We start from the raw sequence: 15,067 nt of genomic DNA, 5'->3' as shown, positions 1-15,067 counted from the left end.
TGACTTAGCGATGTTGTTGGGATACTGCCAGGGAGATAAAGTCCATCTGAGCCCCCAAGCTCGGTGCCGGACGATCCATCGACCTCCCGTAGTCAGGCAATATCAGCAATCAGCGGCACAAAGCCTCAAGAAAAGATAGCTACATTCTTGGACTTGTGCACACTCTATCAGCAGAATTTACACAGCAAAAGATGCACAGCAGGAGAGCATATTTACAGTTTATTCAGTGTTGGTCAGAACAAAGAAACCATGACTGTCTGCTTCAGTCTGCTCAGACAACAAGAAGAAAAACGAAAGGAACTGACAACATAAACATCCTGTGAGACAGGAAATACGCAGGCTGTGACACAAACATCCTGCTCCCTTTTAAGGTGGAACGGAAATATCCTAACAGTTTTTGCTGTTGTCATTTATTTAAAACCTTTTTACAACCTTGCTCTTTCGTCCCAGAGCGCCTTTACTAACAACAGTAGGCAGGCAAACCCTGCTCCTCAGGCTTCCAAACTTACCGTCCTTTTCTGTGTAGGGTTTTTTTACTTTAAAATCATGCTAAAAAGTGGGGGTCGTCTTATACATGGATAGTGCATAGGGTGGACGTTTGATTGGCTGTTAGCAGCTATTGTGCGTATGATTGGTTGCTGAATCAATGGGTGGTGTTGATTGGCCGACGCGGCGAGGGGAGAGACGGGAGGCGGATTTTGCGACACGCGCGGGTGACCGATTTTCTGCATTCCCCCTTTAAAAAAGTTCAACAACTCTTGGTAACCCCCCCCCCCCAAGGAAAGCTCAACGACTCTGGGCAATCGTCCCCCCGAAAAGCTCAACAACTTTTTGCCATCTCCCCCAATTTTCTGAAAATCCAGTCCTCCAAAATAAGGCGCGTCTTATAAATGGAGGCGTCTTATAGACAGAAAAGTACGGTAAATGGTAGGGCACACAAGGAAAAAAAGAGGAAGGGAGAGGAAAATCTTCCCAGTGAGCTCCAGAATCTTTTTTTTTTAAAGATATTTATTAAAGTTTCCAATTTTTTATACAAACAAAAAACAAAGAGATTAAAAAAAAACATATAGTTCATAAAACATACTTTTCAATAACAAATCTCTCTGACCTCCTCATACCTCCCCTTCTTGTATTCCATTTCAGATTATTTGTTCAGCAAATCCTTAACTTAAAGCATTACAGCTTATAATATCACCTTGTTTTCTATCCAAACCCTTTTTTTCATCCATGTTCCTTTATATCATTACAGCTAGAAACCACTCAATTTCAATCCAACATCATTCAGCCTTCCTTAATTTTACAATATTTCTGTAAGTAGTCCTTAATTTTTTTCCAATCTTCTTCTGCCGACTCTTCTCCCTGGTCACGGATTCTGCTCATCATTTCTGCCAATCCCATACAGTCAATCAGTTTCATCTGCCATTCTTTCAGAGTGGGTAGATCTTGCGTCTTCCAATACTTTGCGATGAGTATTCTTGCTGCTGTTGCAGCGTACATGAAAAAAGGATTAAGGCTTTCTGGGAAATGATATATAATGAATTGAAAAAGGTATTTAAATATACCTTTTTGAAGAAACCAGAGGCCTTCCTCCTGGGCATAGTCGGCCAAGTGGTGCCAAAGAAGGCCAGTGAGCTCCAGAATCAGCTCTTAACGCGAATTTATTTATTTGATTTTAAAAGAATTCTAGGGGCAGGCACCCTCGCCAAAGGGGGGAATTCCACGCAGATACACAGATGTAGGGGTGCAAATATCCAGAGTGTGGGGGTCAGGTGGGATTGCTATGAGGAATGATGAAATATGGAGCAAGCCATTTGTGTCAGCGATGAAAGCATTGCGTTGACTGGGTTTGATTCATTGACAATAGTTTCTGATCGAATCCCACAAGCCTCTCCACCTCTGTCATTGGCTTTCTCTACACCTGACAGGCATGTATAAACATTCCAAATACACAGACCAGTTGCCGTTGCTTCATCAGGCATCCTGGGTCATAAAGATGATAGTTAGCTTTGATGTAGCTATTGTTAGTTTTGTTAATCTAAGGGCCGGAAAGAGAGCTCACAAGGAGATGGTAAATCCTGCCTCTCCTGTTTATGATCTCCAGAGTTTCCTAGAAGCATTCCTCCTTGTTTCCTCTTTTATTTACTCTGGACTACTGTGCATGCTCAAATTAGCTCAAATTAGGTAATGCAAATAAATACAATATCTTAATCTCACACATTTTTACAGCAAAATTAATGTAAAAAACCATAAACAACTGTACATACCATATGTAATATTACAGGATAGTGGATCTTATATGTAAAGGGAATTGGGGTTACTCGTGCGTAAGGGGGCTGCTGCTCTAGGCAACATTGTCTGGCTAAACCTTACCCTGGCTGGACAGCCCTTTCTCCGTGGCTGTCTCAGTCACTGGCAGAATCCGTCAGTGGGCGTTTCCTGAACTTCTTCCAACATAAAAGCTCTTTGACGCCAAGTCTCCGCCTAGCCTCCTTGCGCGGAAGTCTTCTGCGCAGAGTGAGCGTGGCCAGCGGAGGTCCTGGGCTCTCCCCGCTGGTCTCTGTGGAAGAGTCTTGGAGCCATCTCTCCGAAGTCCTTCCCTGCTCCCCTTTCTTCCTGGTGTCACGCCGATTTCCTTCCCCAAAGGAAGTGTTCTCTCTCTCCCTGCTGGTCCCTTCTCCTGCATCGTTGGGGAGCCTTACCTCCACTCTTGGCTCCGATGGCAGTTCCCTGACATTATAGCATAGTAGTGGTTGCAGTCAACAGCGACTGTTACAAAGCAGGATTAGATGGACAAGCACAATATTGGTTTGAGTAACACCTGTTGGCAATCCACAGATACAAAATTTCTTTCTTAAAGTGACCCATATGGCACAAGAGAAGTAAAGCAGTTCATGCTCAGATGTTATACGTGTAAACTCATACATAAATGTACTGTATTTTTTGCTCTATAAGACTCACTTTTTCCCTCCTAAAAAGTAAGGGGGAAGTGTGTGTGCGTCTTATGGAGCGAATGCAGGCTGCGCAGCTATCCCAGAAGCCAGAACAGCAAGAGGGATTGCTGCTTTCACTGCGCAGCGATCCCTCTTCCTGTTCTGGCTTCTGAGATTCAGAATATTTTTTTTTCTTGTTTTCCTCCTCCAAAAACTAGGTGCGCCTTGTGGACTGGTGCGTCTTACAGAGCGAAAAATACGGTATTCAGTTTTCAGGTCTAAAGTAATAGCAGTCCACAAATACAAAATTTGTTTTTCAAAATAATCCACTTGTCCCACAGAGGTAAAACAAACTGCAGCCGTCTTGCATGCAGACGGCCATGGGTTCAACCTCTGGTATCTCCATCGAATGAGGTCTCAGGCAAAGACCCCTTGCCAGAGAACCTGGACAGCCCCTCTTAAGTCGTTGGAGTGTTTCTGGCCCTCCTGAATTGAGTCTTGCTTTTGACCAGGGTTTCTGAAACTTGAATCTCCAGCTGTTTTTGGACTACAACTCCCATCAGCAGGATCAGTGGTCAGAGATGATGGGAACTGTAGTCCAAAAACAGGTGGAGACCCAAGTTTCGGAAGCCCTGCTTTAGACCTTGTAGCAAACCATAGTTCAGCTTTGTAAACCGTGGCTTGGCCTGGCCTCTCAGAAATCTCATTGGTTTGGGATTTCAAAACAAAACAAAAATCAAGTCTCCTTATCTCCTCTGTTCACGACTGACAGGCTTTCAAAGTGGCCGAAATGGAACTGGGAATCCCGGCCTTGTTGGACGCTGAGGACATGGTCGCTCTCAAAGTCCCCGACAGACTCAGCATCCTCACCTACGTCTCCCAGTATTATAACTATTTCCACGGACGGTCGCCAAGTAAGTAACTTTCCCCAACCCCTTCCTTTTCTCCTGCAGAGCTTTTGTCTGAAAATAGATCCACAGATGGCATGAACGCTTCAAAAAAAAAAAGGTTCTAGCAACTAGATGGAAGTGACAGCTTTCAATTGCTGTGTTAGTCATGGTTGGGTGTTAGGAAACCTCTGTTTCCCCTCACAGAACTATAGTTTCCAGAGTGGTTTAACCATTGACCCCTCTTCCCAGTGAACTCTGGGAACTGTAGCTCCGTGAGGGAAAATGGGGCTCTCCTTCCAACACTCTGCACCCTCGATAAACTATAGCTCCCAGGGTTCTTTGGGGGAAACCATTATGGCTTAAAGTGGTATCCATTGTGCTTTAAATGTATTGGGGGAATGTCGTATTCATTGCATCTGAGCTACTTATTCCTCTGACAGCCCAGTGAGATCCATTAAGCCAGTCTTCCCCAAACTGGGGTTGATGGGAGTTGCTCTCCAAAACATTTGGAGGTCTACCAGGTTGGCAAAGGAGGTTGTGTTACACTGAAAGACTGCAGTCACCCGCTTATTAGATCCAATTAGTGTTCTGCTGATGTTTTCTCAGTTTAGGGCATTGATTAATAATAATAATAATAATAATAATAATAATAATAATAATAATTATTTATACCCCGCCCTCCCTGGCAAGAGCCAGGCTCAGGGCGGCTAACAACAGTAAAATTACAGTAAAAACATAATAAGGGGGGGAACCAATTTAAAATACAGGTTAAAATGCAATTTAAAATGCAGCCTCATCACAACCATAAGGGGAGGGAAACATAAGGGTCAGACTAACCACTTTAGGTCACTCCTGCTTCCCACTTCCTTCTTGAGACTTTTTCTGCCTTCCTTTCCCAACAGTTGGAGGAATGTCTGGCATAAAACGCTCTTCTTCTGCACCCAGCGAGGAGCCGAAGGGGAAGAAGGTTGTTTCTGAACCGGTGGCCCCCAGCAAGCCCCCGCGAGTCCTGCCGCCATCCGAACCCAAGGCTGTTCCAGCCTCTCGCAGTCTGGCGAAGGAGAACTCACTGGTGGCAGCGGTATGGATCCGCCATCTTTTGCCCTAGAAGCTAAATGGAGGGGCAGGGGGCCTGTTGACAACAATTGGACGTGATGTGGGTGGCGCTGTGGGTTAAACCACAGGGCCTAGGGCTTGCCGATCAGAATGTCGGTGGTTCGAATCCCTGCAACGGGGTGAGCTTCCGTTTCTCGGCCCCAGCTCCTGCCAACCTAGCAGTTCAAAAGCACGCCAGTGCAAGTAGATAAATAGGTACTGCTCCGGCGGGAAGGTAAACAGCGTTTCCGTGTGCTGCTCTGGTTTGCCAGAAGCGGCTTAGTCATGCTGGCCACATGACCCGGAAGCTGTACGCCGGCTCCCTCGGCCAATAAAGCGAGATGAGCACCGCAAGCCCAGAGTCAGCCACAACTGGACCTAATGGTCAGGGGTCCCTTTACCTTTACCTAGCCAAGAATGGAGCTTTCACGTCTAGGGGCAGTGTATCTCTGGAAACTAGCGGCTTGTCCACTTCCTGGAGGCACCTGATTGGCTGCATTGCGAAACGGGAGGCGGGATTAAATGGACCCTTTGAGTCGGGTCTCAGGTTCACTTCTCTCTTGCCTTTTTCTCCCCCAGAGACGTGTCTTAGCAGAGAGAAGCAACATGCGAAGCAGCAACTGTGCCACCTGCGGAAACCACGTCCACCTGGTACAGCGCCTCCTGGTGGAAGGGAAGCTTTATCACAGGAACTGCTTCAGGTACTGTTCAGGTGTGGCATTCACACCTTGTTTCCACCTTTTCTCTGTTTGGGTTGTTCTTGTTGCTGCTGCTGCTGTGTGGTCTCCCCCCCCCCCACAATAATATTTAGTATTTTTCATACAAAAATATAGCAAAAGAGAGAGTAAACAGTAATAAAAGAAAAAAAAGAAGAAAAGAAAAGAGAATATGAAACATAAAATACATCAAATCACCACGTAAACTAAAACTTAATTAATTAATTAAAATCCATCTTCATAAACATATTACTTGACTTCCTCTAATCTCTTCCATCTGAATTTCTTAGTAACTATATATATATATATATAGCAGTTTCCAATGTCATTATTTCATAAAACCATATCACATTCATAATCATATTTCCAAACTTTTCTTATCGTACATTTTCTTATTTATTTATTTATTTAGTCCTAGGCTTGATTAATTCTTTCAAGTGGTTACATATCTTTAATATTACAATATTTATTCAAATAGTCTTTAAATTTCTTCCAGCCTTCTTGGTGTTCCTCTTCTTTCTGGTCGCGTGCTGCTGCTGTGTTTGGATTGTTTTTTGTTTTTTTAAACAAAATTTTATTAAGTTTTCCAATTTTTCAAAAAATATTCTCAATCGAATATAATTAAAAAAAGAAAAAACAGATACAAGATTCCCTTGCACCTTTACACCTCACTGCATCCTTCCATGGGTTCCCCATATAACATTTCCTGGTGCATATTTTATGCCTTCCATTTATTCCATTTAACATTTATATCTTAAGTCTCTGTTAACTCACAACTGTTATTTAAGCCCTGTTAAAGAGCTCAGCTGTTTACAGTGGTCTTCCAAATACAATATAAATTTCTTCCAGTCTTTATTATAACCTTGGTCTTCCTGAATTCTGATTTTTCCAGTCATTTTTGCCATCTCAACATAGTCCATCAGTTTAACTTGCCATTAGAAGACATGTGAAGGCAGCTCTGTTTAGGGAAGCTTTTAATGTTTGGTGCATTACTGTATTTTAATATTTTGTTGGAAGCCGCCCAGAGTGGCTGGGGAAGCCCAGCCAGATGGGCGGGGTATAAATAACAAATTATTATTATTATTATTATTATTATTATTATTATTATTATTATTATCATCATCATCACTATCATCATTATTAATAATATTATTGTTCCCCTCTGGTTGGGACCTTTTCGTCTTTCCATCTCTAGGCTACAAGCATTCTGGCAGCTGTCGTTGCATACGTAAACCATCTTTTCAGCTCCTTCCGTATTTCTGCACCTATAATAAGAAAGCTTCTGGTTTCTTAACAAACGTTCTTTTAAACACTTTTTTCATTTCATTATACATTGTCTCCCAGAATGTGTTTGGATTGTTGTTGTTAGCATTAGAATTAGCATTGGCATTTATATCCCACTTTTTTCTCCAAGCTTCTTACAAGATAGACCCCCATCTCCTTTGACCCCCACAACAACCCGGTGAGATAGGTTAGGCTGAGGGGCAGCGACTGCCTCCAGGGTCAACCTGAGATCTTCATTTGCGGCCAAGTGGGGATTTGAAAGCTGTGGCACTGGACACAGAAGAAATCTTGTATTGATTAAAATAGTTGACCATTGGGACTCAGAAGGGACTAGAGACTTGCCTCGTTCATTTTGAGAAACAAACGTGGAATCTTGTTATCATTTTCCACTTCACAAAATGCATAATCTTAAGGGCTGCTACTTTCTGCGTAAAGCGCTCACCCTCTGTCTGCCATTTTTCTTTTACTTTCTTTCTTTCTTTTTGAGAATAATACTTTCTTTAGAATTCAACAATAAGGAAGGAAAAACCCACAGTAGTTGCTACATCAATTCATTACAATGAACCAATTTTAACAATATATGAATAATAATAGAAAAATTACACATCACTTTTAACTTGCTGAAGTTTTCATATTACACTTTTATCTCTTTATCTCTTTCTTAACATATCAAAAAGAGAAAGACCGAGAAAAGAGACGCAAAAAAGAAAAGAGAAGGGGAAGAAGAAGGGGGGGGAGTGAGGGAAAGGGGGAAAAGGAAAATGGATAAACAAAACAAACACATTTGGCTTCCAATTAGACTCATTGTATTATTATTTCTACAATTTTTTTCCACACACAGTTCCGAATTATTGTATTTCTTTCTTTGTTCTTGCCAGATATCAAAAAACATATTTGTTGTTTTTTTAAAAGTTTTTTTTATTAGGAATTTCAGCATAACAGTTTATCAAAAATACATCATCCTCCCCCCCATTTTCCCCTCCCCCTCCCCCCCAAAAGAAAAAAAAAACCCTCCCACCCCACAGATTTTCCTCAGCTCCTCTCTCTGGTTTCTCAGCACATATTCTTCTCTGCATATTATAAAATTGTAAAGATCCTTAATGAATCTATCAATATGTTATCAGTAAAAAAATTGTGTATGTTTATTCCAAACCTGCCAAGGAGTCCAGTTCATTTTGTTGTTTCTTTAAGTACAGTGGTACCTCGGGTTAAGTACTTAATTCGTTCTGGAGGTCCGTTCTTAACCTGAAACTGTTCTTAACCTGAAGCACCACTTTAGCTAATGGGACCTCCCGCTGCCGCCGCACTACCACCACGCGATTTCTGTTCTCATACTGAAGCAAAGTTCTTAACCTGAAGCACTATTTCTGGGTTAGCGGAATGTGTAACCTGAAGCGTATGTAACCTGAAGTGTCTGTAACCCGAGGTAACACTGTACTTTGTAAAACGTTCCCATTCTTCTTTATTTGTTGTTTTACAAGGATCATTCTATTTCTGCCAGGAGATATTTGTTATTGTATTGCTGCCATTTTTCTCCCCAGGTGCAAAGAGTGCTCTAGCACCCTGCAGTCGGGAAACTACAAAGCTGGGAGCCATGCCGGCACTTTTGTCTGTACCCGGCACGAGCAACCGACGCCTCTCCGGGATTCCTTGTCCTCCGGTGCGAGGGGTTTCCCCAGCGAGGATAAACCTCCCGCTCCTGCCTCTGCTGCACAGAACTACTTGAAGGGACTCGAATCCAAGACGCCGTCCGTGAAAATGAGCAGTGCCGTTAAATCAGCAGCTTCTGAGCCACCTGGGAATTACAAAGGCAGCTCTGCGTCCGCAAGCTCAAGTTCGCATTGGTCAGACCTTACCGGGAACAAACCGGATTCTCTAACCGTCTCCAGCACTTCTCCTTCCCCACCGCGCTGGACACCATCGTCCGCCAAAACACAGCAGGCTCGGGAGAAATTTTTCCAGGCCGGATCCGGGGTCTCGGGACTTCCTCCGAGCAAAGCAGAGCCGGTTAAAAACCAAGGCTCTCTTCTGAACCCTCCTCGGGTCTCCGGGAGAGCATCCTTTTCTGGCACCCACACATCAGGGACCGGTCCGGATGTTGGTGAGAAGGACAGAGCACGGAACGTCCTGATGCAGGCTTTGCCGGGGCTCCAGCCTTCCTCCAACAGGACTAGTGGCTTTGGCAGCGATTCGCCCAGCTCAACTGCATCCAGCATGTAAGTGTCCCTCCTTTGGCGCCCCTGAGCAGGCAGCAGGTTCCCATCTCTGTGCTAGAAAAGTCACAACCACCCGTAAATTCTGCAGTCCTTTTGTGCTTGGAGGTATACTGCTCCTGGGATGGAGGTTCTAGTTGCCTACACTGGATAATGGGAGGCTCGACCAGCCAATTCTCTTGCAAGCCCCAACCCCTTCTGTTTTTAACATGCAACTAGAAAAACGCGCTGTGGGTTAAAACACTGAGCCTAGGACTTGCCAATCAGAAGGTCGGTGGTTCAAATCCCCACGACGGGGTGAGCTGCCGTTGCTCGGTCCCTGCTCCTGCCAACCTGTGATTTTGGATCCTGTACACCAGCGAGGCAAATGCGTGCATGTTTTACTGCGGTTGTAGAAATTTTAATTTGAACAAATTTCCAGTCTTCTCTACTTCCCTCATGTTAGGTAAGGTAAAGGGACCCCTAACCATTAGGTCCAGTCGCGGACGACTCCGGGGTTGCGGCGCTCATCTCGCTTTATTGGCCGAGGGAGCCAGTGTACAGCTTCTGGGTCATGTGGCCAGCATGACTAAGCCGCTTCTGGCGAACCAGAGCAGCGCACGGAAACACCATTTACCTTCCCGCCAGAGTGGTACCTATTTATCTACTTGCACTTTGACGTGCTTTCGAACTGCTAGGTTGGCAGGAGCAGGGACCGAGCAACGGGAGCTCACCCCGTTGTGGGGATTTGAACCGCCAACCTTCTGATTGGCATTTCCTAGGCTCTGTGGTTTAACCCACAGCGCCACCCGCATCCGTTCCCTCATGTTAAAAAAGAACTAAATAAATCACAGGCTAGGTTTGGAAATTTGGGAGGGAAGTTTCAGCTTTGCAATGTACACACTGGAAATTTTAAGAATGCAAGTTTTTTTCTCTTTTGCCAATTATTTTTATTGATTTTCCATAATATTAACAAATGGTCACCAAATTAATACAAATTCAATTCAAATTTAAAAGCTGACTCCCCCCCCCGATATTCCTCCCTCCTTCGCTGCTCCCAACAAAACAACTTTTCCAACTATCATTTCAAAATACATCCATCCCCTTCTCCCTACGCATCACACCCTTACACATCACCAATTTCTGCTATGGCTTTTATACATTGTTATAACCTGTCCTCAAAATAGTTGAGTGGAGTAAATCCTCTTCTGTCTATCTATAATAGTCGTTCATCTATTTTCAAACATTTCCTTCTGATACCTCTTGAGTAGCACTTTGCCTGAGAAAAACAGATCTTGCTTCCTCCCAGACAAGTTCTTACCCAACGGGACTTAATGGGCAGCTAGACTGGTGACTGGGAGCGGCTGCCGAGACCACATAACACTGGTCTTGAAAGACCTACAATGGCTCTCAGTATGTTTCCGAGCAAAATTCAAGGTGTTGGTGCTGACCTTGAAAGCCCTAAATGGCCTTGGTTCAGTATACCTGAAGGAGCGTCTCCACCCCCATCATTCTGCCCGGACACTGAGGTCCAGCTCCAAGGACCTTCTGGCAGTTCCCTCACTGCAAGAAGTGAGGTTACAGGGAACCAGGCAGAGGGCCTTCTCAATGGTGGCTCCCGCCCTGTGGAATGCCCTCCCATCAGATGTCAAGGAAATAAACGACTATCTAACGTTTAGACGACATCTGAAGGCAGCCCTGTTTAGGGAAGTTTTTAATGACTGATGTTTTAATGTATTTTTAATCATTTGTTGAAAGCTGCCCAGAGTGGCTGGGGATGTACCCAGCTAGATGTAAAGGTAAAGGTAAAGGGACCCCTGACCATAAGGTCCAGTCGTGACCGACTCTGGGGTTGCGGCACTCATCTCGCTTTATTGGCCGAGGGAGCCGGCGTACAGCTTCCGGGTCATGTGGCCAGCATGACTAAGCCACTTCCGGCGAACCAGAGCAGCACACGGAAACGCCGTTTACCTTCCCGCTGGAGCAGTACCTATTTATCTACTTGCACTTTGACGTGCTTTCAAACTGCTAGGTTGGCAGGAGCAGGGACCGAGCGACGGGAGCTCACCCCGTTGCGGGGATTCGAACCGCTGACCTTCTGATCGGCAAGCCCTAGGCTCTGTGGTTTAACCCACAGCGCCTGAGAGTGGTGTAAATAATAAATTATTATTGTTAGCCCTGGGAGGGGTTGGTGGTCAGCTGGATGTTGTCCGTTGTCCATCCCACTGGCCAAAGGGCTAATATCCTCCTCTTGCCCATAGCAGCAAGCCATCTCCAGCCACCTCTGGCATACAGCATATCGAGACGAAAAGCATCTCGGACTGGAAGCCTTCCAGGCCTGTCAGCATGCCAGCTGCCACGGAAGATCCACGGAAAGGACCCTGGGCGCTTTCACCCGCCCTTGAACGTTCGCCCAAGGATCTGGGTGGCAAAGCGGGCATCGGGGTGGCCCCCCAGAGCAGGCTCAAGGATCAGCCCCCCAGCAGACCTGCAGCTGACTCTGGGCATAAACTGGACGTTAAGGTCTTCAAAGGTAAAAAGTGGCCCTTGTTTTATTTACTTATTGCATCACATTTTTGTCCGTTTATTTATTCATTTCATGAAATCCATACATCGCTTGATTGTAAGCCAACTAACCAACCTCAAAGCAGTTTAGGAAAAAAGATAAAACAACGAAGCTGAGAAACATTTACAGCAATACTTTAAAACGTACAAAAAGTCAGCAAACTAAAACAGATTGAAATTCTCACCAGCCTTTCTAAACATCCTGGTAAGCTTGCTTAAATAAGAATGCTTTTAGCAGGTGCTTAAAAGAATACAGTGAAGGCACCTGCTTGAGGTCAATAGGCAGGGAGTTCCACAGTGTAGATGCTGTCACACTAAATGGGACTTCTTACCAATGCGGAACAGGTTGAGTAATAGAATCACTGTGTGATGGCCTGGGATTCGGACTCAGAAGCTGAACCTGAGGAATCCCAGCCTGCGCAGGAGTCCCCGCCTCCAGAACCAGCTGATCTGGGGCTGGGGCATGAGTCTGAAGGGTCCTCACTTGTGCTGGATCCTCAGGTGCAGACACCAGCTGAGTCTGCTCCGGCTCCTGAGGCGATGGAGGACCCATTGCCTGCAGGTGCTCCACTCTCAGTCCCGTCAGAGGAAGCTGAGGTTGCCTCTCGGTCTGGTAACCCTCCAGCCTCTCCTGAGCTGCAGAGGCTCAGGGCAGAGAGGTGGAGGGAACTAAGTTCCTGCAGGAGGAGTGCTCGCCTCCAGGCCAGGAGAGGCGAGTCACCTGTGGGCCGGGGCCGCCCTATGCCTCAGGGCAGATAAAAGCCAGCCAGCCCAGTCCCAGGTTGCGGGAGCAACGTTGTTGCTAGCCTGTTCCTGCCTGCACCCTGTCCTGCTCTTCTGCCAGAGTTCCTGACCCCACCCGACTCCCCGCCTTGGACCCAGCTACAGCTTTAACGGACAGCCTCCATACCGCACCATTGACCTTGGACTGGACTCGGACCTCGCCTCTCAGTTAGCCCCCGGGACCAGCACACACTGAATTGTAGAATTGGAAGGGACCACATGGGTCATCTCTTCCAACCCCTTGCAATGCAGGACTGTTTTGCCCAGCATGGGTCTCAAACTCATAACCCTGAGATTAAGAGTACAATGGTACCTTGGTTCTCAAACTTAATCCGTTCCAGAAGTCCGTTCCAAAACCAAAGCGTTCCAAAACCAAGGCACGCTTTCCCATAGTAAGTAATGCAAAATGGATTAATCCGTTCCAGACTTTTAAAAACAACCCCCAAAACAGCAATTTAACAAGAATTTTACTATCCAACGAGACCATTGATCCATAAAATGAAAGCAATAAACAATGTACTGCAGTCACACAATCAATCAGTAGCTGAACTGGGTTCCACACAGTCACAAAATTAATTAAATAATGCAGACGCGAGTGCTGAACACACACTATATTCTGTTAGTTTTCTGGAAGTGGCAATTTATGTTTTGCCAAAGCTCAAATATAGCGTGGAACTGAACAGGTTTGTGTGAATGCTGCCCTTAACTTGCATACTCTATTCTTCCTAGTTACAGGTAGGCAGTCGTGTTGGTCTGCCGTAGTCGAAACAAAATAAAAAAAATCCTTCCAGTAGCACCTTAGAGACCTACTAAGTTAGTTATCAGTATGAGCTTTCGTGTGCATGCACACTTCTTCAGATACATGCATGCACACGAAAGCTCATCCCCATAACAAACTTTGTTGGTCTCTAAGGTGCTACTGGACGGAATTTTTTTATTCTATTCTGCCTGTGCTGCCCGCATGGAAGGTCGATGTTCTGTGCAAAAGGTTTATAGCTTAGGGTTACCAGAGGGTTACAGTTCCCGGGGACAGTCCCCGGATTTTCAAATCTGTCCCTGGGAAATGTGGCAGCGGCAGCCTCAGCAGCCCGGAGCCAACCTGGTAGCACAGTTAGCTCTGGCTGGCTCCAGGAGCTGCCCACTGCTGTGGCGCCCGCCATTTTGCCTGTGCCATGGCAGCGAGCAGCTCCTGAAGCCAGCCAGAGCCAACTGCATTACCAGGCTGGCTCCTCCTGGACAGCGGCTGCCTGCCTGTGACTCCCAAGCCGCCCCGATCTGTCAAAACAAAGAGGGAAGGGGAAGGAGATTGGGGAAGACTTGGGAGTCACGGCCGGCCAGCCGTTGCCCAGTTTTTTAAAAAAAAACTCTGCGCATTTATGTTTCACATGGTGTGAAAGAAGGGCTTTGCACCTTCATACAATATGCATGTGTGCTTGGCCCAGGGTCTTTTATAATAAATAATAAATTTTTATTTATACCCCGCCCTTCCTGCTTCAAAAACCGGGCTCAGGCTGGTTAACAACAAATTCAAAACACTTTAAAACACTTAATTATAAAAGCAGCATAAAATACAGTATAAAAACATGAATAACAACAAAAATAAAAAAATCAATTAGATCATCCCCAGGGCTAGCTGGCTGAATTGGTCCTACTTGGGCCAGCGAGAAGGTCAGGGGAGAATTAGCTGTGGGGTCTCAGAGCGGGTGATCTTCATAAAAGGGGAGGGGGAAGGAAGAGAAGGGAAATAAAAGAACAGGCTGAATTCAAATTAAAGGCCAGGCGGAATAGCTCTGTCTAACAGGCCCGACGGAAGGAGGTTAAATCCTGAAGGGCTCTAGTCTCATGGGACAGAGCATTTCACCAGGTTGGAGCCATCACTGAAAAGGCCCTGGCCCTGTTGGAGGATAGTCTAACTTCCTTAAGACCTGGAACCTCTAAACTATGGTTATTCATGGACCTTAAGGTCCTCTGCGAGGCATACCAGGAGAGGCGGTCCCGTAGATACGAGGGCCTCACCATCCCCACTATTGACTCCCTGTTGCTACTCAGCTTCAAAAAACAAAAAAACAAAAAAGGTGTCCCTGGATTCATTGAAAAAAATCTGGTAACCATATTATAGCTGCCTTCTTATAGTCTCATTTGTGGATGAATTCTTTCTCCAGCGGGAGCTGCAAGCGTTGCGGAAGAGAAATCAGAAATGCCAGCGGACTGGAGATCTCTGCTGAAGCCGGTGGCAAACAGGTGAGTAGGGCAGGAGAAGAGGAGATTTCGGTTGGGTAGAGAACATAATATTGTGTTTGTGGACACACACAACGGTGGACACACACAACAAAAGTTTGCCATAGGCAATATATAGCAAAACATTTGGTGAAGCGGCCAGGATGGAATATCCCAGCGGTCAGGTTTGGAGCTTCAATGTCCCGCGGAATAAATTGTGAAAATTGTGGAAATGTATGTACGGCTTAGTCTACATAAATTGCATGGGTAAAATTCTGCTTTTATTGGCATGGAAAGTTGGTTGAATGAATGAATTTTATTATTACGGTCACAGACCAGTTCTGGCTCACGTACAATATCAGGAAAATCATGAAACACAACAAGAATACATTGAA

At 45.4% G+C, this 15,067-nt stretch overlaps 1 protein-coding gene across 2 annotated transcripts in view; it reads left to right on the top strand.

The window, feature by feature from the left end:
• MICALL2 (MICAL like 2) overlaps positions 1-15,067 on the top strand; it is a 50,753-nt gene that overhangs the window by 20,364 nt on the left and 15,322 nt on the right. Inside the window, exons 3-8 of one of the 2 annotated variants that reach the window (XM_053364669.1) lie at positions 3,703-3,844; positions 4,723-4,901; positions 5,495-5,616; positions 8,457-9,131; positions 11,369-11,640; positions 14,618-14,696. In XM_053364669.1, coding sequence (XP_053220644.1) covers positions 3,703-3,844; positions 4,723-4,901; positions 5,495-5,616; positions 8,457-9,131; positions 11,369-11,640; positions 14,618-14,696 — 1,469 coding nt within the window. The remainder of the gene's footprint in view (positions 1-3,702; positions 3,845-4,722; positions 4,902-5,494; positions 5,617-8,456; positions 9,132-11,368; positions 11,641-14,617; positions 14,697-15,067) is intronic. The other variant, XM_053364670.1, reaches the window with a different exon arrangement.

The sequence above is a fragment of the Podarcis raffonei genome, chromosome 14, assembly GCF_027172205.1.
Source record: "Podarcis raffonei isolate rPodRaf1 chromosome 14, rPodRaf1.pri, whole genome shotgun sequence".
NCBI lineage: Eukaryota > Metazoa > Chordata > Lepidosauria > Squamata > Lacertidae > Podarcis > Podarcis raffonei.
This window is presented reverse-complemented; position numbering and strand designations above follow the sequence as displayed.